The following is a 23570-nucleotide window of genomic DNA, read 5'->3' on the forward strand; positions in this document are numbered from 1 at the left end:
AGGCTGGCTTTAGACTCTTGCTGCCAGGCTGGCCCCACTGTGATCAACTGAACCCCCTTAGAACTGGAAACTAAAATACCTCTTTCTTCCCTAACTTGCTTTGAATCCTGTATTTTATTGCAGCAACAGAAAAGTAACTAATACACATACTCAAACTGTTTGATTTGAGAAGCATTTAATAAAAGGATTGTCTGAAAAGAGAGGACACTAAGAAAATCAACAGAAGCAAAACATCCTAAAGTTTCTTACAAAAAAAAATGGAAACAGACTTTCAAGTGAAAGACGGAAAATCAGGAAGGAAAATGAAGGAGAGTTGCACCATGCTGGAGGTAGACCCAATCAAAGCCATGATCTTAGAGAAACACAGCCACTACCAACATACCAAGAAAGAAACAGAATGATCGGGAGAAATAAATATCCTAACTTCTAGTTATCAGGCTTTGGATGCCTATTTCTTCTGTTTACTCCTTGTCTTCCATTCCTAGGAGCCAATGTTTTAGCCAACTGCTTCACCACTGAGTCAAGAGGGCCCATAAAATCCTTCACTCGACCCTATCTGGCTATTTCTCTCTCACCGCCTTCTCAGTTCTTCTCAGAGATGACAAATTCTCTTGAACTATGTTGCAAAAATCTGGTTATTCCCATTCCTGTGTAAACCTGCATGTGTCCATGATAAATTGTTCCCATGATATCAAAGATCAGTCTAGTTCTATTCTAGTCTTAACTGGAATCTTTTTGTTATGGAAGTTCTCAAGCTGTCTGGACTATTAATCAACAGGGAAATAGTACTATAGAATTCTCTTCTAAATGTTTGGTTTCTTAATGACAATTGACAAGTGCCATGTTCTTACTATTCAAGGAAAATTGTAGATATGCTAGATATAGGTTGCTAAAATATCAAATGTTTATGTGGAACAAATATTTATAATGAATTTATTAATCTCTAAACTTAAAAGGACAACATAATTTACAAAAGATTAGAATAAAATACATGCTTTTTATGATTCTGTGATGTAAGTGAAACACTACTATCTGATTCTACCCCCACTTTCGGTTGTTTTCTTCTCCAGTGTTTTCCATTTAGTCCTCCATATCTGGTTACCCACTATCTACCCCGTCCTTTACTCTAAAGCCATGTGAACTTTGAGTCTCTGTTTCTTTCCTTTTCAGATTTTTCCCATTAGAGAAGGCAACTGGAACAAAGCAGAAGTGTGAAATTGAGGGTTTATTTTCTGATTCTTGAGATCATCTTGAGTTGGTTGATCCTCTCAGTGGTCTTCTTATCTCCTTTCTACTCTGTCTGGGTTCCCTGGCTTCTCCCTCCCCAAGTACACTGGGGACTGTGGGATAGATTCAGTATGTCTGGATTTGGCCCTGGACTCCGGTACTGTTCCTTCTGTTTCCCTGCATCATGTATGTCTTAGAACAGGTCCTTTTGCAAATAAACTCTTTTTGAATCATGCTGTTTTGGGTGTGCCGTCTCTGGATGCATCGGCACTCATCACATATTCCAGACAGATATAGAGCCAAGGTTATTGTTGAGTTTATTGAGAAGTAGGCTGACAGTTGATTTGATCAAGTTCATACTTCTTACTGAATTTCAATATTGCCCCACAGGAAGGCTCCTCCATAAATAACATTTCCACTGTTTGCCTTGTTTCATGGCATGTAATGCAGATTTTTTTGTTTGTTACACTTTCTTTTCTTGGATTATGCAATTAAAAGGTAAAAGTAGACAATAAAAGTAAAAAATTCCAAATACTTATATCAAAATACAGGTATGTATAGAGAATAATTACACTCATAAAATATATGGTAAATGAACTATTTTCATTGAAACTTAAGCCAAGGTTTGGTTTAGCTGTTGTATTTTGACTGTAAATACTAATCACCCAACAATGGTTCATGTATACAGATTTTTTTCTAGTCATATAGCTTAAAATAATGTGAATAAAACAAATACAAATGGAAATATAAAAGCGGTTCCCATATTACATGACCTCTACCTCTACCTCTTGGTAGAGAACAAAAATGCTCATCATCAGGCTGGTATTCCTGAACCTCCTAAGGTCGAGTCCCATGGGGTTCTATAATTTTAGGTGGTTTATCTGTGCAGTATTTACTTCTGATATCGTCTACTTCCCCATCTTGAAGCATAAGTGAAGCAAGCATTGGAATCTGTGAAAAATAGTTTTTAGCCAGGATATGCTTGTGCTTGATCTTGTGAATAAAAAGGCGTCCATACCCCTGCAAATAAAAGAAAATAAAATTCTATGGAAATCCATACATACATATTTTGCCAGATGAAACATGACCATGTCTTAGTACCTTGGCTTTATTATTTATTGAGTATCAGTTTATTTAACCTAGGATACATTTTTTCTCACTGTGTCTCTTATCTTTCAGAGATTAGTTCTTGTGGTGCTTTAATGTAAAATCTACCAAGAGTCTCTCTCTCTCTCTCTCTCTCTCTCTCTCTCTCTCTCTCTCTCTCTCTCTCTCAAGTCCAAACTACTGTTATTAATTCTATACTCTTTCTCCCCTCCGTCTGTATATATAGTAGTTACCTCATGTGGGGTAGAATGTACCAGGTTTCTGTGTTTTATTCCAGTGACATATAACAAGTGACAAACTTACATATACATACATTTGAACAAAGCTTACAGGAAAGCCTTTTATAGTGATATCTCAGAAAGACTCACAGATTAAGCAACTTGACACTTTTGCCACACCTGGGCAGTAGATACAACACTGATGAAGTGACCATCTTTCACTGTGAATCCATATGCATGAGGGGGAAAGCCAGAAGTTAGAGGAAGCTGAGGGAAAGGCTGGAGGACCTGAGTTTCTGAAAACACTGTGGAGACACCATCCTAGCTGGGCACTGCCACCCCAGCCTTCTTGTTACATAAGGAAAACCCTGATTTGATTAAGTGATGGCACATTTGCTCACTCTCTTATTATAGTTGATAAGAGAGTTATCAACCCAAACAATGAAAAATTATGTTCATTTCATTTCTTTGTTGTTGTTTTTTTTCTTCTAGCCACTTTACACAGTATTTAGCACATCCAAAGTAAGTTCTGGCTAAATTAATAAATATCAGTTATTCTGTTCAATGTTCGCAATCACATGTCTGTTCACCCAATCACAATGCTACCTATGTCTCCTTTAAATTTTGTGTTCTGAGAGTAAGACATTCTGCACTGCAGAACCTTTATAAGGGAAACCAGGAAAATCAAAGAAAGCCCTGAGAACAAGAAAGTGTGTAGTAGAAATAGCCTGGCTCACAGTGCTTTCATAGACACAGTTATTACCCAAAGTAACCAAGGCCAGACACTAAGTGGAGATCGTTTAGTGGCCTATTCATTTCCAAAACTTCACTAGGGTGAGACAGCCTCATCTCCTTGCTATAGATGAGAAAATGAGAGCACTAAAGCACTAACAAATGTGGCCAATCCTATTTCATGAGGTCAGCGCAACTCCTGCTCTTTTTGCTAACTCTACATCTTTAGCCAATCTCAAATTTCATAATGCAAAGAGAGTAAGTCTTCGTGTGCACAGCTTGACAGTGACGAAGACTGGAAAGAAACATAGTAGATGATTTTTAGTGAGTCACTGGCCCGACTTGAGCCAGTTTGCATGCTATGAGAGAGAGCTTAGTCCTCCTCACTCTGCCCTCTCAGAACAGAGTCCTTCTCCTCTGCCTCACTGCAAGGAACAGAGATAACTTTATACTTAGTGGTGCTGGTGGTGGTGGCAGCACCCGGGGTGGGGGCTGCTATGGTGTTAGGTTGTTATGGTGGTGGTGGTGGTAACTGTTTTGTGGTTGTGTTTGTTTCTTTGCTCTGTTTCTTATCGCTTCGGGGAAAACAGGTGTCTATATCTTTAAGAGGATTCTGGAAATGCTTTGATTTGCTGCAAAAACTTGAACTGTTCAAGATGGAATGAACAGTAACACTTGCAGGATGGTGCAAACTGGGGGGGGGGGGGGCGGCTTAGAGAGAGACAAAGGTTTGGTGTTAGAGCAAGAGCCTCTGCTCCACTTGCAGAATTCAGAATGACTGGTGTCCTGAGACTAGAAATGCTCCTGAATGGAACATTTAATTTGAGACTTTGGTGATTTGATTAGGTACACAAAGGAGTTGTGTGGATTAATTGAAGAAGAACTGGAATATCAGCTTTGGGAATGAATTTCAGTTTCATCGTGGGTCCTAGATGAAATGATATTGCTAGTATTGGCTGTACTTCCAGCGATTAAATATTTATGAAGCAGCTTAGTTTACTAAATATAACATTTAACACAGCTTCAATTTCTTTCTGCCCTTTCTTTCAATCCCTAGAGTGAATTTTTTCATAGCCTGGCTTCTTAGAACTCAAAAATTATTGGAAAAGGCTGAAATTGTAACGAGTTTCCTCTCCTTATATAATTCCCTGAACCTTCCGTTAAAAAACAAACGACAAGCAGCAGCGGCATCTTGGGAAAGCACCGTTCAGAACAGCTGCACTGGATGTCACTGCTCTGTCCTCCTTTAGCTGCACCTTGCGTGTCGAGTTAAAGGTACAGCGGTATAACAAACTGGGAGAGAAGTGAGCCAGCTCCTGGGTTTGCACTTGCTGAGTGTAAATGGAGCCCTCTGGGAATGCTCCAAGAGCCCCTCGAGTTGATTCATCAGAACGCATTACAGATTTCATCCTGTAAGGCACTGAAATTAAGTAGCAGTTAAGTTTTGCAATGCTTTTTCCACTCCGAGTTAGGTGGAAGCAAATGGGAGGACAGAATCTCGTCGGTATGATTGTTGTAGATCACAAAGTTGTGAATGGAACTGATTTGGCAGTTGAGTACTTTTTCAGGCAGACTCCTGCTGATAAATCAAAGGACAAACTCTGGGTTCCATAATATGTATATATTGATAATAGGCATTATTCATTATACAGATAGTTATTTTGGGCCTTGTGTTTTTAACTTAACATGCAAAATAATAAATTTCATCATGACATCTTCAGACAAGAATATCATATACTTGACTAATGTTCATCCCATCTCTGTTCTTCTCCTCTTCTCTAGCTACTACTGCCTCCTCCCCTCCCCCCAAATAGTCCCTCTTCTACTTTTATGTGGTTTTTACTTTCAAATTTTAGATTTCATATGTAGAAGAAAACATGTGCTATTTTTCTTTCCTTTAACACTATGTTCTGAATAAAACTAAAACACACAACACAAACGTATGTATATCCGTTCATCAGTCGATTGGACCAATGTTAATTCCATATCTTGTCTGTGGTGAATAGTGCCATAGAAAAATTGTATACAGGTCTCTCTGTGGTAGTCAGACTTAGATTCATAGCTGCATCATATAGTAGTTCTATTTCTAGGATGTGAGGATTTCCATAGTGGACGCACCCAGTTGACATTCCACCAGCTGTGCCCCCTACACCTTGGTCAAGAGTTATTCAACAAATACTTATTAAACTCCTGGTCTTCAACAGGTATTATTATAAGCACTAAAGGAATAGAAAGACATAAGTCAAAGTCCTTCACAAAACTTGCTGTGAAATGAATGTGCTTGAACTTGTTAGAAGAGAGTAAGATGATGTTAGATGCTTGTATATTCAAGTCTCTCATCCTTACCCCAACATACCTTAACTTTCTTTGAATTTTCACACCTGCAGCACACACCATCCACATGTTTTGCTATTGTCACCTTATATATGGGTCTCTTGATTCAACAGAAACTCTTCAGACAGTCATTGGGTATATTAGAGGGCATTCAAAATGCCTGTTATAACCAATTGGCTGAACTAAAATTTCAGAGTCCAGCATCTTACCTGCTCAATACTCTGTAGCTTGAGATGAGCTACCCCTTCATCCTTGGTGAGAAGAATGCAGTTCCAGGGAGACCATTCCACGTTCTTATCCCACCTGACCATGACCAGGTCATTGAGATCATCCCAGGCACTGAGGATGGACTGGGATGCCCAGATGTTCTCTGTCAAGTACTTAATATCTTGGAGCTACACGCCAAAATAAGTGTGAATAGTAATGTTATTGTCTTCTAAATAAATGGTTTAAATATCGTCATATTAATTGGGAAAACAATTAAATTATGTTGAATGAATGTTTAAAGGGGAACATCATTCAAAAGACTTTCCTTTCTTGTGCCACAGCCCAAACTTTGTCGTCTTTCAACATCACCCACATGAAATACGCTATCAGACATCTCATTCTCTGGCTGAGTGCCAGTCTCCTGTAGCTGGCATACTCTGCCATCCTTGCTGTCGTTCCTTTTAAACATCTGCCTTCTTTTCTAGGACGTGATGTCTGATTTACCAGTGAATTTTCAGAACGTAGCATAGAACTTAAATATCAAGAGCACATCTGTGCATGAAACTCAGGAATGCAATGGCTGTCTGCTTTAGGAAATCCTAAGTAATGTTTCCCAGACAAAACCATGTTCAAATGTGTTGAACTTCATGTCAAGACAGCCCCTGAGAAGACAACCTCTCTGCCTGGTACGTTTCACGATTGGCATCCTCTACAGGTCATACCTGCATGAGGAAAGCGATCTGAGAGTCATCCCCATAATCAGCTTCTGAGTAGTAGAGCCGCTGAAGTAAACACTTGTACTTCAAAAACGACTCCCGTTTTTGAGTCTCATTCTCCAGGTTCACACAGTGTCGGCAGCGGTACACACGATGTGAGGTGGGTGACACAGAAAATTCCACGGAAGGCAAATACAACTGGCAACTGTGGCAAAAATAAATCTTATCGTAAAACTTCAGTGGGTCTTGAGGGACCTAAATAGAGAAAAAAAAAAAAAGATGATGAAAATCTAAGCCACATACTAAACAGAAACACTGAGGACTACTTAGAATTACATTCTAAAATTGGTTACTTAAAAAGTCTATTTTCCTTTTACCTGCCTATTCTGTATAAGACTTAAATTCCAAGCAAGAGCCGGGCAGTGGTGGAGCACACCTTTAATCCCAGCACTCAGGAGGCAGAGCCAGGCGGATCTCTGTGAGTTCGAGGCCAGCCTGGGCTACCAAGTGAGTTCCAGGAAAGATGCAAAGCTACACAAAGAAACCCTGTCTCGAAGAAAAAAAAAAAAAAAAAAACTCCAAGCAAGAATCATTTTCCTGACTAAAGTATTAAAAATCTGTGTTACTCCCCCACCCCTGGATAGACGATGGCAGAGTATTTAGAAAATCAAAGTACTGGCGGGAGGTGGTGGCGCACACCTTTAATCCCAGCACCTGGGAGGCTTGTCTATTACTAGGAACAAGGAATGGCTATCTGCACTCAGTGATCTCATTGGATATTGTATTGAAAGTTGTTTCCTGCATGATGAGGAAGGGAAATAAATCGATTCAAGTGGAAGAGGCAGTGGGTAACGGTGATCTCCTTGCTGTTGACCCAAGAGCTTTGCAAAGGCTGTCTGACTGTCTTTTCGTCTGCAATGTTCCAGTGAGAAGTCTACTGCCATCCTTATTTTTGTCCTACTGTATACAAGTTGCTGTTTCTCCCTGGCCACTGGTGTGGTTGGTGTCCTTTTCTCTGTTCCTTGCACTTCATGCAGGGAATATATTACAAATTCTCAAAATTTGACACAGAAAATACATAATCCAATCAAAACAAGGGGGTGGTAAAAGGTAGATGAAGGAATTTCACCAAATGCATGTGCATGACAAATGAGTATATGAGAAGAGGTGTAAAATTACTGGTTATTAGGAAAATATACATTAAAATATGAGATACCACTATACATCCGGTTAGAATTTCCTAAATGAAAAACTACTAACACCAAGCACTGACGAGGATGCCAAGTAGCTGTGAATATCTGTTGTTACTGTTTTTTTACTCTATACTCTTTTGGGGGCCCACCACCCAGCTCCCAAATAAATCCTACATGAAGGCTTATTCTTAATTATAAATGCTTGACCTTAGGTTGGCTTGTTTCTTGTCAGTTTTTCTTAAATTATTCCATCTATCTTTTGCCTCTGTACTTTTCCTTTCTATTCCTGTATAGCTTTGTTTCTTACTCCATGGCTAGCTGGTCCCTGAAGTCCTCCTCCTTCTCTAGTTACTTCTTCCTCCTCTCCCAGATTTCTCCTTCTATTTATTCTCTCTGCCTGCCAGCCCTGCCTATCCTTTCTCCTGCCTTGCTATTGGCAGTTCAGCTCTTTATTAGACCATCAGGTGTTTTAGACAGGCACAGTAACACAGCTTCACAAAGTTAAACAAACACAACATAGACAAAAGTAACACATCTTAAAATAATATTCTACAACAAATCTCTACTACAACAAGTGCTTCCTGGTACTGATCATATAGGTAAAAAGTTTAATAATCTCTCTTAAGGGCAAAAATGCATTTAACCATGTGGCTGAACATCACCACCTGGTATTTAACCCTAAACCAATCAATTTATATCAGAATTATAATTGAGAATGTAGAGTGACTTTATTCATAAAATCCCTATGCTAACGAACTCAGACTTCCTATAACTGTGAAAGGATAAGAATAAAACTCCTGCATCTCTTAACTATATATTAGGTTTTTGAACTGTAACAACAAACTACTGATACATCAAAGCATGGGTGAATCTCAAATGCAATGAGTGGAATGAAGTCCATATCATAAGATTTCATGTGATTCATGATAGAATTATTCCATTTATATGACATTCTGGAATAAATTAAACTATCAAAATACAACACAGGTCAGCATTTACCAAAATTTGTTTAAGAGCTGATACCAGGGCAGTCTATGAGGAGTAAGTTTTATCTGGACTGGACTGTTAGCTACATGACTTTATGTATTGCCAAAACTTACCTGAGTGAACTTTTATCAATTCAAAAGTAGTGATATTGCTGTGGAATCATCCTTTCATACACTGTGAAGATTTGTCACTGTGACTGGTTTAATAAACAAGCTGACTAGCCAATAGCTGAACAGGATAAAGTTAGGGGATAAATCCAAACTGAGAATGATGGGGAGAAGAAGGGTGGAGTCAAGGGAGTTACCACCCAAACACAGAGGGAACAGGAAATGAATGTGCCATGCTAGTAAAGGTACCGCCACATGACAGAGCATGCAAGAGGAATATGGGTTAACTTAAAATGTAAGCACTAGTTAGTACTAAGTCTGAGCTATTGGCCAAGTATATAATTAATATAAGCTTTTGTGTGTTTATTTGGGACCGGACAGTCAGGACAGAAAACTCTGCCTCTGTTTACATGATATAGAATTATGTAATGGTACAGAGTATCAAATTCTCTTACTATAGTGCTACAAACCTATAAAAACAAAAGGAAGTTAGCTTAGACAAATTAAAAACGAACTGAAGTAATACAATGGGAAACTTTTCCTCTAGTCTTTTGAATAGCATAATAATTTTCTAATTAATTAAATAGAATATGAACAGTAAGCACGTTTTGTTTTTCTAGATTTTTGTCTACATTTTGATAATTCTAAAAAAAAAAAATCCTACAACTATGACTCATTAGTGAAACTTCCCAATTTCCTGAAGTGTGTTAAGTAACTTTGTAAGGAAATAATGAGGTATACATATCCTCCAGAAACATCATGATACTCAAGTGGGAAGACATGATTTAACTCAGCTATAAGATCCACTTGGAGTTCTTCAGGCTGTTTTCATGGATCTAGTCACTGATACTTATGTTTGCATGCTAAGTGCTTAAGGAAGACAGGCAAGACTCAAAGGGAGGATTTTAGTGGAAAGGCCAACTCTCTCTGAGGCCTCATGAGAGAGAGAAGGAGCCAGGGTTTAGTTTTTGAAAATGAATAGGAGTTGGCTGGAGCAAACAGAACACAGCATTGCAGGTGGGAGCCAAAGGAAGGGGTGTGAGAGATCACAGTGTCTACAACACTACGTGACAAATGGAAATTCAATTCAGCTCTTAGAAAGGAATTCAAGGTTGAAAATTCATATGCAGAAGAGGTTAATGGGGAAGTTTAGTCTATCAATGTTAATAAATCCAGAGGTCTCACCGAGTGGATGGTCTTGCTTAGATTTGTAGTAAAGCATAGAAGCAAACTTTGAATATCTTTCAATTGACAATATTACATCTTGGGATTTTGAAAATAAATACAGTAAGGAGAGTACCTTAAGGTATCTTGCAACTTCAGGATTAAACAGAGGTGTTTTGATATAGTGAAAAAAGAGTGTCGTAATTCTTTTTCTGAGTCCTTCAAGATTATGAGGTTTGACTCCTCTCATCATGAGGTCAACTTCTCTGTCAATCAATTCTAAGATTTCTTGGGTCAGTTTACATTCATGTTCCTACACAAAACACAGAAGTATTCAGTATAATTATTTTTAAATCACTATTTTTGAAATTACCACCCAAAACAAACTAGAATCCATGTTCCAAAACATTTTAAAAGGTGACAGGAGTAAAATTTGGTACAGCCAAGTAGAGACCAAATTAGCATTAAATAGTTGGCTTGATAATGTATAACTTATAACCCAGCAATTCTTTAAGTAGATGCTTTAGAGAAATGTATCTAAAAAGTTATTGTTCACAGTACCCAATAGTTAGAAACAACTAAATATTCACAAGCAAATTGAATAGATAAATAAATCATAGTTTACCAATACAATGGACTTTATGGAAATGAGTAAACAATACGATAGCTGTAAATCTTAATGCTTAAATCCTATGAAGTCAGCAAAGTGAACCAGATACAAACTGTTACATGCAGTGTAATTTCACTAAAGGTCAAAAGTAAAAACATTGAAACAAATTATTAATAGGCTTGTACAGAGGAAGCAAAATCATTAAGAAAAAAACAAAGAAAAGATGCCCAACAAAGATATTGCCCATTGGTGATTACTTTAAGGACACAAAAGGATGTCTAAGAAGTGGAAAGAAATGGGCACAGAGGGGTGCAGAAGGATGCAAAGGGGTGTAAAATACATAGGTTAGCAACGTTGGAATGCCAAGATAACATTGCTAAACTATTTATCTGTTTTCCACATGCCATTTTATCATCCAACGCTTTTTAGTAAAGTACTGAAACTGAGTAGTTTGAACAAGAAAACTTCAGGTAAGAGTTAAGGGCTTAGGACTCTAGCTATAAGCAGTGACACAGAGGTAAGTCCATCTCACTATCCGGGGGAAGCCGGATGGTACACAGTTTCTGTGGGGAAGACCAAGGGTGAACAGAGTAACTGTAAAACAACACTTTGCATACTTTCTCTAGATACTCAGTAAAATTGGTAAATTGGAGAGTTGAAAGCAGTGGTGCCTCACCCTAGCAGCATTTTAGAAGGGCCTTGGAGAAAACCGAACAGATTTCACTAATATGGCTTTCGTGTCTGAGGATCTAATTTAGCTTCTCTGAAATGGTGCCTCGACCTTATTCTTACTCATATAGTCACAGACTTATGATCAATCTCTCTGTCTCTCTTTGTTTCTCTCTGTGTCTGTCTGTCTGTCTGTCTGTCTGTCTGTCTCTCTCTCTGTCTCACTTACTCCCTTCCCTCCCTCCTCGTGTGTGTGTGTGTGTGTGTGTGTGTGTGTGTGTGTCTGTCTGTCTGTCTGTCTTTCTGTTTATCTCTGAAACTCTAAGTGATTACAGTGTATACTCAGGTTTAAAATTTATTGGTCTTTATACATTTAGTACATATTTGAGTAAACAGATGTACATATACAAGTAGTTTATTTAAGGTTGTATTAAGTTAATAGAGTCAGAATTTGAGTTATGTTTACACCTTTATCTTTCTTCAAAATATTGTTAAATAAATTTCATCCAAATAGTTTAGTTTAAACAAATTCAGGCACATGCATCATCTTTGGAATTCATTTCTGGCCTCTTTTATTGACTAGGAACTGGTCCTACTTAGCAGGTAGGAGGATTCCCTGCAAATGGCCTCTCTTTCTCTCTTTGCCAATCTGGTCTTTTCATGACCCTCTAGAAACATCCTTATTTCTTGCCTCTCACCTTTGCTTCTCTTTTGCTATCTATGGAGGTTTCCACCAAGGCTGTTTATAACACGAGCATCTTTGCAAAGGTAGCCCAGAGAAAAGGTAGCCCATGCCTCTGCTCTCCCAAAAGGCAGAGATACACAAAACCTGTGAGCCAGTTACCTACCTCCGTAGTGTGTCGTAAGACCCTTGTGTGTTGGGGTTCTGATTTTTCTCAACTGAAGAGCTCTTTGTAGTTAAGGGATAAAGAACCTAAATGGGGTATCTACAAGTTACGATTGCAAAATTCTCAGGCTTATCATTGGTGGTTTGATTAGATGGAGTTAAATACAGCCAGTATTTTTCCAGTTGCTATTTTTAGTGAAACAGTGATTTTTATTGAGATGTCTATATGTACTTGCTTGAAACTGTGAGCCACATTGATGGCAAAACTGACTGACCACACAGTTATTCAATCCATCACTTACGTCCAAACTTTAATTCATTCATATAAATGATCACTCACAAACTGATGGCACATTATGTCACAAAGGAAGAAGCTGCCATGAACTTACCTTCAAGAACTCAAAACACAACTTAGAAACCAAACATTGTAGCTGAAATCCCTCATTTAATTTCCCAGCAATTCCAATGATTTATGCCCAAGATTACTTTCATTCTAAGCTGTCAAATGCAAGAGTACTACTGGTTCTAGTGATACTGGAATGCCTCCCTTTAGGAATATGGAAAGCATATACCTTGTGGCAAAGGGAGTGCGCGCTTCCCAGAACAACCCCCGCCCCCCAGGCCCCCCACATAGGGACTAAAGCACTGCTAGTTGTAGCATGTGGCAGATAGCAATTCTTCACTAATCTCTCTCTCTCCCCTCTCTCCTCTCTCCTCTCTCTCCCACTCCTCCCTCTCCTCCCTCTCCTCCCTCTCCCTCACCCTCTCCCCTCTCCCTCTCCCTTCCCCCTCTCCTCTCCTCTCCTCCTCCTCCTTCTCTTCCTCTTCTTCTTCTTTCTTCTTCTTCTTCTTCTTCTTCTTCTTCCTCTCTCTCTCTCTCTCTCTCTCTCTCTCTCTCTCTCTCTCTCTCTCTCTCTCTCTCTCTCTCTCTCTCCCCTCCCTCCCCCACATCCCCCCTCTCTCTCCCTCTCTCTCTCCCCTCCCTCTCCTACATCTCCCCCACCTCCTTGGATTGCCCACTTCTGAAGCACCGCCATCTTGGCTGAAGATAACTACTATATTAACCCAAAATCCAGCCTTGCCCAAAGGCCTGGTGTCAAGTGTCATCTCAGGGACATTCTGAATCAAATAACCAATCAATTAGAGAGGGGAGAAAGCCCCAGGATTTCCACGTGAATCAGGAGTAAATGGGAATAAAAAACACATGGATTTCTGGCCTAGGTCGTGCTCACAAAAGAGATACAGCAGGATCAGAGAGAGTCAGAGTTTATTAATCTGTTCTGTGATTATTATGTACTTGGAATGGAATATGCTGGAGTTGGCAGGGCCTCCTTTGCTCGTATTACCTTGAGCTGTGAGGTTGTGTAACCAGGAAGACAACCTGGAAGCCGCTGAAACTGCCCTTGGGGGTTGGGGGAGGAGCATGGGCATGGACAGGGAGGGGACAGCCTCGCTTACTTCTCGGAGATACTTGCATCCTGTGCCTTAAACTTTGGGCAATTCAAGTTTAGAGGTCCTAATTCCGAAGTGAAAAAATGCTTCCAGTAGAGGATACACTACTCCTTTGAGCTGTGACTAATCCTCGTCAAATCAGGAAATCTGGAGAGAACAGTGCCCATCATATCCTTAGAGAGGTAACTGACTCTGATTTTCAAAAGACATGGAAGGTGTTATTACCCCCTGGGGAGAAGGACTCACGTGTTTGGCACTCAGGTCTAGGCATCTCCTGGTAAACACTTAGATGATTTGAGAAAAGAGCACATTGCCCTGTAGTCTAGAGCTCTTAAGCCCCACGCGGACAGGAAGGTTGTGAAACCTTCAGTGCTAATCCAGGGTGAGGAAACATTAAAAGGAATAGCAGAGGGGAAACAGGGAATTCTGTTGTGGCCTTGATGCCTATAAATACAAGAGGGTCTGTACTTTGCTCACTAACCTCACTACTATAATTCTATTCAGAAAAAATAAAAATTTAAAAAAAAATCTATCCAAGTCAGAGGAACTGATCGCCAAGCAAGTAGATCCAAGCAGCAGCTGCCAGTGTTCCGTAGTCGGACTGGAAGCTCTCACTCGCCCCCTCCTGGTGAGTCATGGGAAGACACCCCTCAACTCAGTCAATTGGTGAGTGCGGCTTCCAGAGACATCCTTAGTTTGTCAGGGCAAACTCACACCCTTAACTCAGGGAACAGTCCTGCCCCTTCCTCTGACACGGGGCAAATCCTCACGGCAGCCCCAGCTTCAAAGTCCTGGTGAAGCTGACGCGATTGCGCGGACTTGTAGTGTCCGAATGTTCCTGGAGCTTTCCTCTTGTGAGCACGAACATTTTTCCTATCTACTTTCTGTATTCCAGCATGCCCGGGGAAACTTCTGAACTCAAACCCTTCTCGGAGTCTATTTCTGGAGGAAACCTGACCCGTGACATCCACTATCTAATTTTCACTTAAAAGCAGGAAATTAATCATTTGTGAGGGGGGAAAGGCAAACATCGATATGGCTTTACAACGGCAAAAAACAGGGCATCTAGATGGCTCAGTGGATAAGAGCATTTGGAATGCAACCCTGATGGCCTGACTTCCATCTATCCAACTCAGAGGAAGGAGAAAACCAGTCCTGAAAATTATCTTGTGACACACATGCACACACACACAAATAATAAAAATAGATAAAATAAAACTTGTAATGATTATGAACAGCTTTTCATTGAAAACTGTCCCAAATGTAGATAACAATTGCTGTTTTTTAATTCCATTTTTAAAATAGTGGCTTACATGGCTTCTATTATTTTTAAAATCATATGCTTACGTGGCTGTATAAAGACGAATTTGCATTTGAATATACTATATTTACACTTTACTATGTCATCAGAAAACATGTATGTAATGTTTGCAAGACTGCGAGTCAGACCCACAGCTTTGTGCATGATTTTCATCAACAAACTTTGAGAGTTTTTAGTTAAGTATTAATTCATAAGCCATATCTATTGCCAAATTTACCAAAATAACTTAGTTGTTTATACAGTTTTACATATGCAAGCATATATTAATCACTTTATAATTACTTAAAGAAACAGAACATGGGAACTCCAGTATCCAGCTGATCTTTTTATTGACAGTGACCTTGACTACAAACCTAAGAGAGACAGTCGACATACCTTCACGGTGTGCTTGAGCGTCAGGAGGATGTCCAGCCTTTCATCCTGAGAGAGGTCTCTCAGCATGACACACTTGTAGATGCTTTGCAGCTCTCTGGCTCTTAGAGTGAACTGTGTGTCCATTTCAATGATTTTGCCATCAGGGTTTCTCCAGGTCTTTGGAGCTGAACACTTGAAAATAATATTATTGTTGCAAATATAGTTAATTAGAGACTGAAGATAATAATTTTGTCCCATCCACTAGAAATCTGTCTTAAGGCCTAACTAAATGCATTACTAAAATTCAAGGAAGATAATTGAAGACTTTCTAGACTGTGGAAAAGTAAAATATTTATTTTTCCATTTATTCATCTTTGATGAACTGTAGATTGAACTTAGGGCTTCTTAGATGCTAGGTAAGGACTCTACCATTGAGGTCTAAACTCACAGAGCTCTCGATTAAGACATTTTACTATGGGCTGAAGAGAGTGTGTACTGCTCTTACAGAGCCTGCTCTGTTCCTAGCACCCTTGTCAGGGAGGAGAAAAAAAGACAGAGTAAGACATTGTTGGACTCCACTGAACATATCATGTAAGCAAGTGATGATTCCTTGGGGATGGTGAATCCAAGTCTGATGATTCCTGGAAAGATGGCTCACTGGTTAGGCATGCTCACAACTATTACAGAGGTCCCAGATCATATAAGTCCCTGTTCACACATGGTACACATAGACTCGAGCATATAAACATATTGAAAAATTAAATCTTTTAAAGGCATTTAAAGATACCTCTGCAACACAGGTGGCCACATCTGTCAGCCTTATAAAAACAAAGGGTGGGAGAGTAGACATTTGTTCAGTCTGCAGAAGGGAAAACATATCTCCAAGATTGAGAGTTAGAGACTGATTTATATTACTTGGAATGGTGAGTGGCTATATTTATATTAAGAATTATTCATTGACTCCATAGGGAGAACAGCATACATTTAGCATGTGTTTTATTATTATCTGCCTAGCTCTATATTGACTATGTATTCATGTGTCTTGGTTATGTGCCTTGCTGATTAAAGACAAATTTCATAGAGCAGCTATGGTTGGTAATCCTCAATATTTGAAGACCTACAGATATCTCAGAAAGGGGCTGTGTGAGTTATGTCTTAGTATCTTACATAAAATAAATCTGCATCAAGTTCAAAGTTCTTCACAAAGCAGGTTTCCACAGTGAAACAGTTCTACAGTTGACCCTCTACATCTGTATGTTCTGCCTCCTCAAATTCAACTAACCCAGGTCAAAAAATACTTCTAAGAGAATTGTGTCCAGCTGAACATGATGCCACATGTCACAATCCCAGCACTTGGGAGGTGGAGGCCAGAGGAACAAGAGCTCAAGACCAGCTTCTTTCTACACAGTGAGCTGGACAAAAATTCAGTCTCTATATAGAACATATGTTGACCTTTTCATTTCTTGTCATTGCTCCCTGAACAAGTCAGCACAACAAAAAATATTTACATAGTATTTACATTATATTAGGTGTTAAAAATCATCTGGAACTGGGGCTGTAGCTCAGTGGTAGAGTGCTTACCCAGTAAGCATATAGCCCTAATTTCAGTCTTCAGGACTTAAAAAAAAAAAAAAAAAAAAAGGAATCCGGCGATGACTTAAACTACACAGAGATGTACATATATTACAAGCAAATACAGCGTCCTTTCATACAGGACTGGAGTAACTGTGGATTTTGGTATCCACGGGCTCTGGGAACCAATCTTTTGCACACACGAGGGACAACTGTCTTAGCAGTCCTATGATCACTACTACCCAAGTGTTGCCAAGATGTCTCACTTTCTATTGACAAATATGGCATAGAGCACCCCAGCCTAGTGTACCTCTTGAACTGAGGGATGGGAGATCTGGTCCACTTGCCCTAACATTCAGCTAAGGATTCCCAGGTGAAGAAGTCAGAGACAGCACGGGGTCTGAACTGTCTACTGAATGTACGTACCACCAGGATGGCTTTGAAGGATGCCCCACTGTGCTTAGCACTGATCTGTTTCCTCCTACCAAGAGTGTAAAAGCAGAGGACTCAGCTACATATCCCTTGGGAATCATTTGCTATTTGTTTTCTCTTTTACTTTAGAGTAAAAAGCTGCTCTATCTTTTTGCCTGATTATAGTCCTTCAGAAGCAAGCCTGTGTTGATCACAATTGCTGGCTTTTCAGATACTGGATGTTTTTGTAGGCTAATTAGTCATTGCTTTGGGGTCCTTGTATCCTGATTTATGACATAATTGCAATCATTTAAATCTTAGATGTGGTTTAATTTTCAGTTTAAGAGGAGTTCTCTGTGTGTTGGAGCAAATCGTTAGAAACTCCTAGTGATACTAGACTGCACTTAGAATGACAGTTTACAATGAAGTTTTTAGTTACAGCTTCAATTTACCTCCATTGTTTGCATGTTAGATTGAGAAATACAAAGTTATCCCTTACAATTATATTTGATATGTTTTCAAAACAACAGTATCCTTATAGTTATAGCAAAATAAAAGTTGCTTAGAGCTAATAACCTCCAGTAGAAACTTCAGATTCTCAGCTGAAGTTTTGATCTGGGGATGGCAAGCCACAGCACTATAACTGGTTTATAATGTCACATCAGAAATAGAATAATAGGTAATATTAACTAGACAGCTGATAGGCTAAAGCTGAGCTGGCTGAAGAGTTACAGAAGTAAAATGGGTTAATAATAAGACACTTTAATTAATGCTGGGCAGTGGTGGCGCATGCCTTTAATCCCAGCACTCAGGAGGCAGAGGCAGGCGGATCTCTGTGAGTTCAAGGCCAGCCTGGGCTACAGAGTGAGTTCCAGGAAAGGCGCAAAGCTGCACAGAGAAACCCTGCCTCAAAAAACCAAAAAACAAAAAAGACACTTCAATTGTTATCACTTAGAAATAATGCAATTCTACAACTGAAAGAACCTTACACTGAGTATTTTGCTCAAGTACAATGATTCTTTCAAAGCTCATTTTAAAAGTTTTAAAGAATACTTACTCTAAATTTCATCTATAATATCCTCAAGTCTAACTAATATCTTAATCTTCATATGCTAATTTCCTCAGCATGACTCTATAAAATGTAATTTCTTTTCTACCATTAGTAAGGACAATATCTTTTACTCTGCAGGCTGGTAATTTATTTCATTTGTAATAATCCTTCTAACAACATGTTTCTGAAATGTCTACTTTATCTAATTTATTGTATGTTGGCAGTTGCTACACTATTTAATTCTACTTGCAAATGAGTGTTGATCACAATTGCTGGCTTTTTATGTCTCTGGTGAATGCAAGATACTACAACAAGGTCTTGGGCTTTTTCAAATGTAGATCCAAATGCTTCTCACCTTTTAACTCCAAAGTCGAGCCTTTCATTTTCCAAGAAATGCTCTCTAGTACTGGATGCTGGAATCCATAGCACTGTTTACATTGGAAATTCTTTTGCAATTATAAACACACACACACACACACACACACACACACACACTCACACATACACACGCACGCGCGCACGTATATAGTGTCTCTATTTCAGTAGCGCATGGCAAAGGAAACTGGATCTTAATTGTTCAATAAGTTTTTATGATTTTAAATTCTGTTTTCCTAAAAGGTTATAAAAAGTAAATTTCCCAGGTAATTCTGTATATTTCACAGGGTTTATAGTGCCCAATAATTCATTCAACAAATACTTATGGTGTCTACACTAGTTAGTGCCCTGGACACTGAGTAATAAAGTGCTGTCCTGATTTCAAAAGCTCTCAGATCTCATGGGATATAAAGGTAAGAAAATAACTAATTAAAGTAGAGAATGAGCATGTTGACAGCTGCAGGTAAACAGGCAAGGATGCACTGTCTATAAAGCACTTGACTCCTAAGAAAAAAGCCATACCTACAATGAAACCAAGAGAATAAACAGGAGTTAGCCAGATTAAAGAGAACTGAATGATATAATCAGAGAATCCTGTGTATGAAGTCCCAGTTCCCAAGAGTTGGCACCAACAAGATCTTTATATATATGTATATATATACATATACATATATATAAAGATCTGTTCAGCAAAGCTGTTTTTATCTTTGGCTGTCCTTCTGCCAACACTGATAACTTCATCTTCAAGTACAAGCTTCTTTGATTTCAAGCCTTACGGTATTTTTTTTTTCTTAACTCTGATGAAGGAAAATGTCAACTTTGCTTATTTCTCTTTCCTAGTTCCTTTTTTCTTTGAATGCTTCGGCTATAATAAGAGATGTACAACAATCATGTTCTTAAATTGCTTCAGAAATAGAAGCGTAATAAATTCCACTTAGCTGCCAACAAATGAGACAGCAGAGGCTGTGGAACAGAGCAACAGAAGAACAGCAGGACGGAAGGGGAGAGGACAAAAGCCTGGAGAGCAGCAGGCCTCCCTGCGAGGAGAAAAAAATGGCTGCTCTGGGAGAATAGGCCCTTTCTTCCTCCGGAATTAATTCTCAGGTCCCCAAGGGTACAAATTAAGCATAAAGTTAAGCCCCCCAAAGCCGCTGGGTAGTGATCAACCTTTCTTTTATACAGCAAAGGGGTTTTATTCACCCACAGTGACCCCCTGTTAAACGCACAGCTCAGAGAGAGGTAGATGCATTTTCCTATCCCATTAGCTGTAGGCCACCTGAGCATGGAGAAAAAGCATTTACATGGCACAGCTACAAAAATTGCAGGTTTTTTTAGGCCTGTGACTGTGAGAAATGATGTATGAATCAAGGAAATAAATGGCCTCAACTTTAGGGATCATCTCTTACAGAAATGCAAATGATCTTTTCACATAGCTTGGTAAAATGCACCCAAAACATTCAAACTGCAAACCAACTAGTGGTCTTCCATTTGGACGTCACAACCTGAATTCCTTGACTTCAGTCATCCTGTCAGTTCTTAACGTCTGATAACCTGCAGAAGTCAGGGCTCAAAGTGGTAAATTACAAATTAATTAATGCTTTTAAAAATCTTTAGAGTAGGGGCTGGAGAGACGGCTCAGCAGTGAAGAGCACTGACTGCTCTTCCATAGGACCTGTGTTCAATCCCCAGCACCTACATAGCAGCTCACAACTGTGTGTAATAGCAGCTCCAGGAGTTGAGACACCTTCACACAGACACACAGACAGGCAAAAATATTAATGTACATAAAATAAAATAACATTAAATTAAATTTTAAAAAACTTTAGAGTGAAATTTTTTTACTAAGAATGAGAACCTTTAAAGGTAAGGACCTTTTAGTTCAGTTTCTTGATTAGACCAATGAAATTATGCCAGTCATTCATTATTCAGAGAAATAGTATGTTCTGTATAACATAAAATATTATTTTCAATAGATCCCACAGTCATTGGACTAAGTGAATTTCAACTGAAACTAAATATAAATGTTTATCCTCCGTAGTTATTTCTAAGTGATAAGAAAGTAAAATTTTGCTTTAAATATCTACTTTATGGAGCTTTTGATGATAAATGTTGCATTGCCACTCTGCTTGCTGGTTACTTTTAATGTCTAAAATAACTATGACCTTGACTGACATCTGGGATAACCATAAACTGTTTTATCAGCAATCAAAAAGTCCTGTATGATATAAGTTGCTTGAGCATTTATGAAATGAATACTGACTCCTCCTTGATGTTAGAGACAATGGCAGGATGGACATAGGGAATGGACAGACATGGAGAAGAACAGACCTTGCATAACTACTTCCTGCTAATGTCTGCATCATTTACCTTCTTTTCTAGATATTTGGTACAGCTTCATATACAAAAACATACTTTTTGATGATCTTGGATTACAGTGGTGTCAAGGTCGTCAGCTTGATTGGTTCTGGACACAAAGCCAGTTATTACTCTGCTTTTCTCTGCCCTTACAACTTTTCACACACACACACACACACACATACACACACACACACACACACACACACACACACACACTTTGATTTAATGTTTTATTTACATAATAATAAGGTTAAATAATCCCCTCACTGCCTTCCCACTGTCTCTTCAGTCTACTTCCCAGGACAACATTCAAAATCCAACTCCACCTCCTCAGCCTTCCCACCACATCCCTGTCACATGGTAGAACTTCCTATATTTAGAGTCCTTCAAGACTTTGAACTCTACTCTTTACAAAGTATTTAGAAATCAAAACCAAATCTTCCTCATAAAAATTCTTCTGAATAATAGTTCTCCATTTTATCTTTATTTTGGATGAGATTCATATAAAAATCTTCTTAGCATGCTATATTTACTTCATGAGAAAGGATGATGGTAATCAATTGACTCTACAATCAATTTCATATTGTGCTTTGACCCACTGATTATATAAGTGGGTCAAAGTTATATATAACCCACATATATATATATAATTTGATCCACACATATAATTTCAAAAACTGCTTAGAGGCAATGCTAGATATGGGGCCCAAAGATATGGTAGCAAAGTATTTAACGCATAAGCAAGAAGTTATATTGTATAAGGGTTTACGGTAGAATTTAGACTACCTTGCAGGAAATAGGAAGAAGCCAGAGTAACATAAAGGGAAAGTCCTGAAGAAGACAAATTTCAAATAAGGATGCATGAGAGCTACCTGTCTTTCTTGTCCATTGGTACCTAGAAGCCTCCAACTCTTGCAAATATTCAGGCTGCACTAGATCCATGCCATCACCTCTAGTAAGGTTAAAAGGCATGTGAAATCACAGTTCCTAGTCATAAAGCAGGTTCAAGATAAAATTGTTCAAACAATAAATTTAGTCTGAAATACGATGGCGAAAAATACTGTCCTAGTCATTGTTCTATTGCTGTGAAAAGACACCATGACCAAGGCAACTCTTTAAAAAGCAAGCATTTAATTGTGGGCTTGTTTACGGTTTCAGAGGGTTAGTCCAACATCATCATGGTAGGCAGCATAGCGGCAGACATGGAAGGCATGATGTTGGAAAAGTAGCTGAGAGCTACGTCCTGATCCTCAGGCAGAGAAGCAGAGAGACTGAGCCTAGCAGGGGCTTTTTGAAAGCTCAATTCCCACTCCCCTCCCCCGTGACATGCTTTCTCCAACAAGGCCACATTTCACATTTCTAATTCTATCAAAGAGTTCTACTTCCTGGTGACTAAGCCTTCAAATATATGAGTCTATGAGGTCCATCCTTATCCAAACCTCCAAAAATATGGATATTAATGTTTCTGACAATTGTCTTTCCTGGAATGAAGATATTTGAGAATTTTAACAATGGTAGTGTCTACATGACTTGTTCTTTATTTGGAATATGAAACTCAGACCATTATTTTCTGCTTATAGTTTACTGCCTTCCTCCATAAACATGTATTGATAATCTATATAAGGAATGTATAAAGGTATGAGAACATAGAGCTAAGAGGTATCTCTTACCATAAGAATATAATAATAAGCCAGTTGAGTGCAGTAGCACATACACTTCATCCTAGCACTCCACAAGCAGAGGCACTTGGATCTCTGAGGTCAGCCTGGTCTACATAATGAGATGCAGGCCAGCCAAGGCTATGTAGTAAGACCCTGTCTCAAAAGAAAAAATCTTGAAAGCCTATCATAACCTAGAAAGGGTTAAGACATTAGATACAATAAAAATAACTATCATATATAAAGTCAGAGATGAGAATGAGTCTCATGAGAACAAGGAGCACAGTCTAAAGGCAGAGGGGTATTAACCCTTCCCTCTCTGAGTAAGGGGAGCATTCAGGCTTGTTTGAAAGAGAAAGTAACTGACAACTAAGAAAACTGGGAAAGAAAACCACACAGAGGCAAGTTAGATGCAAAAGCATCAGGAGTATATGGTCTTTCTGGAGACATGCAAACACCTGAGCATGGCTGGAGCCATTTAGATGTAGTGCGTGCGCATGCGTGTGTACACACACACACACACACACACACACACACACACACAAGATGATGGTAAGGCAACAATAGGATAAGGGATGTGCAGACAAGAGGTGATTAAAATCATTGCTCCCACAAAGAAGTACAGAAGGACAGGCTCTAGGTGTGCCTGGTAAGGTCTTCCCAGTTGTCAGTTGAATGATAGAACAGAGCACTGAGAATTTAGACTGGAGATAATGGCCCCATGTGAAAACAAAATAATCCAGGTGAGAAGGATACCCATATTCACTTAAATGAGTATCCATTATAACATACAAGAGACAAGAAAGGGAACCCCCCTCATAATGATTTCCCTGGAGAGACAGGGAGGGAGAAGTCAGGAGCTGCTATGACCACCCACCCTCCTAGGATAAGGTGGATTAC

General features: G+C 39.1%; 1 protein-coding gene across 1 annotated transcript in view; it reads right to left on the reverse strand.

Moving 5' to 3' along the window:
• Positions 1–1527: 1527 nt before the first annotated feature.
• Iqub (IQ motif and ubiquitin domain containing) overlaps positions 1528–23570 on the reverse strand; it is a 71594-nt gene continuing 49551 nt past the window's right edge. The window contains exons 9-13 of the mRNA XM_059257434.1: positions 15267–15437; positions 10129–10305; positions 6548–6796; positions 5828–6013; positions 1528–2247 (exon numbers count right to left, since the gene is read on the reverse strand). Of these exons, the coding sequence (XP_059113417.1) occupies positions 2065–2247; positions 5828–6013; positions 6548–6796; positions 10129–10305; positions 15267–15437 (966 nt within the window). The 3' untranslated portion in view covers positions 1528–2064. The remainder of the gene's footprint in view (positions 2248–5827; positions 6014–6547; positions 6797–10128; positions 10306–15266; positions 15438–23570) is intronic.

The sequence above is a fragment of the Peromyscus eremicus genome, chromosome 3, assembly GCF_949786415.1.
Source record: "Peromyscus eremicus chromosome 3, PerEre_H2_v1, whole genome shotgun sequence".
Lineage (NCBI taxonomy): Eukaryota > Metazoa > Chordata > Mammalia > Rodentia > Cricetidae > Peromyscus > Peromyscus eremicus.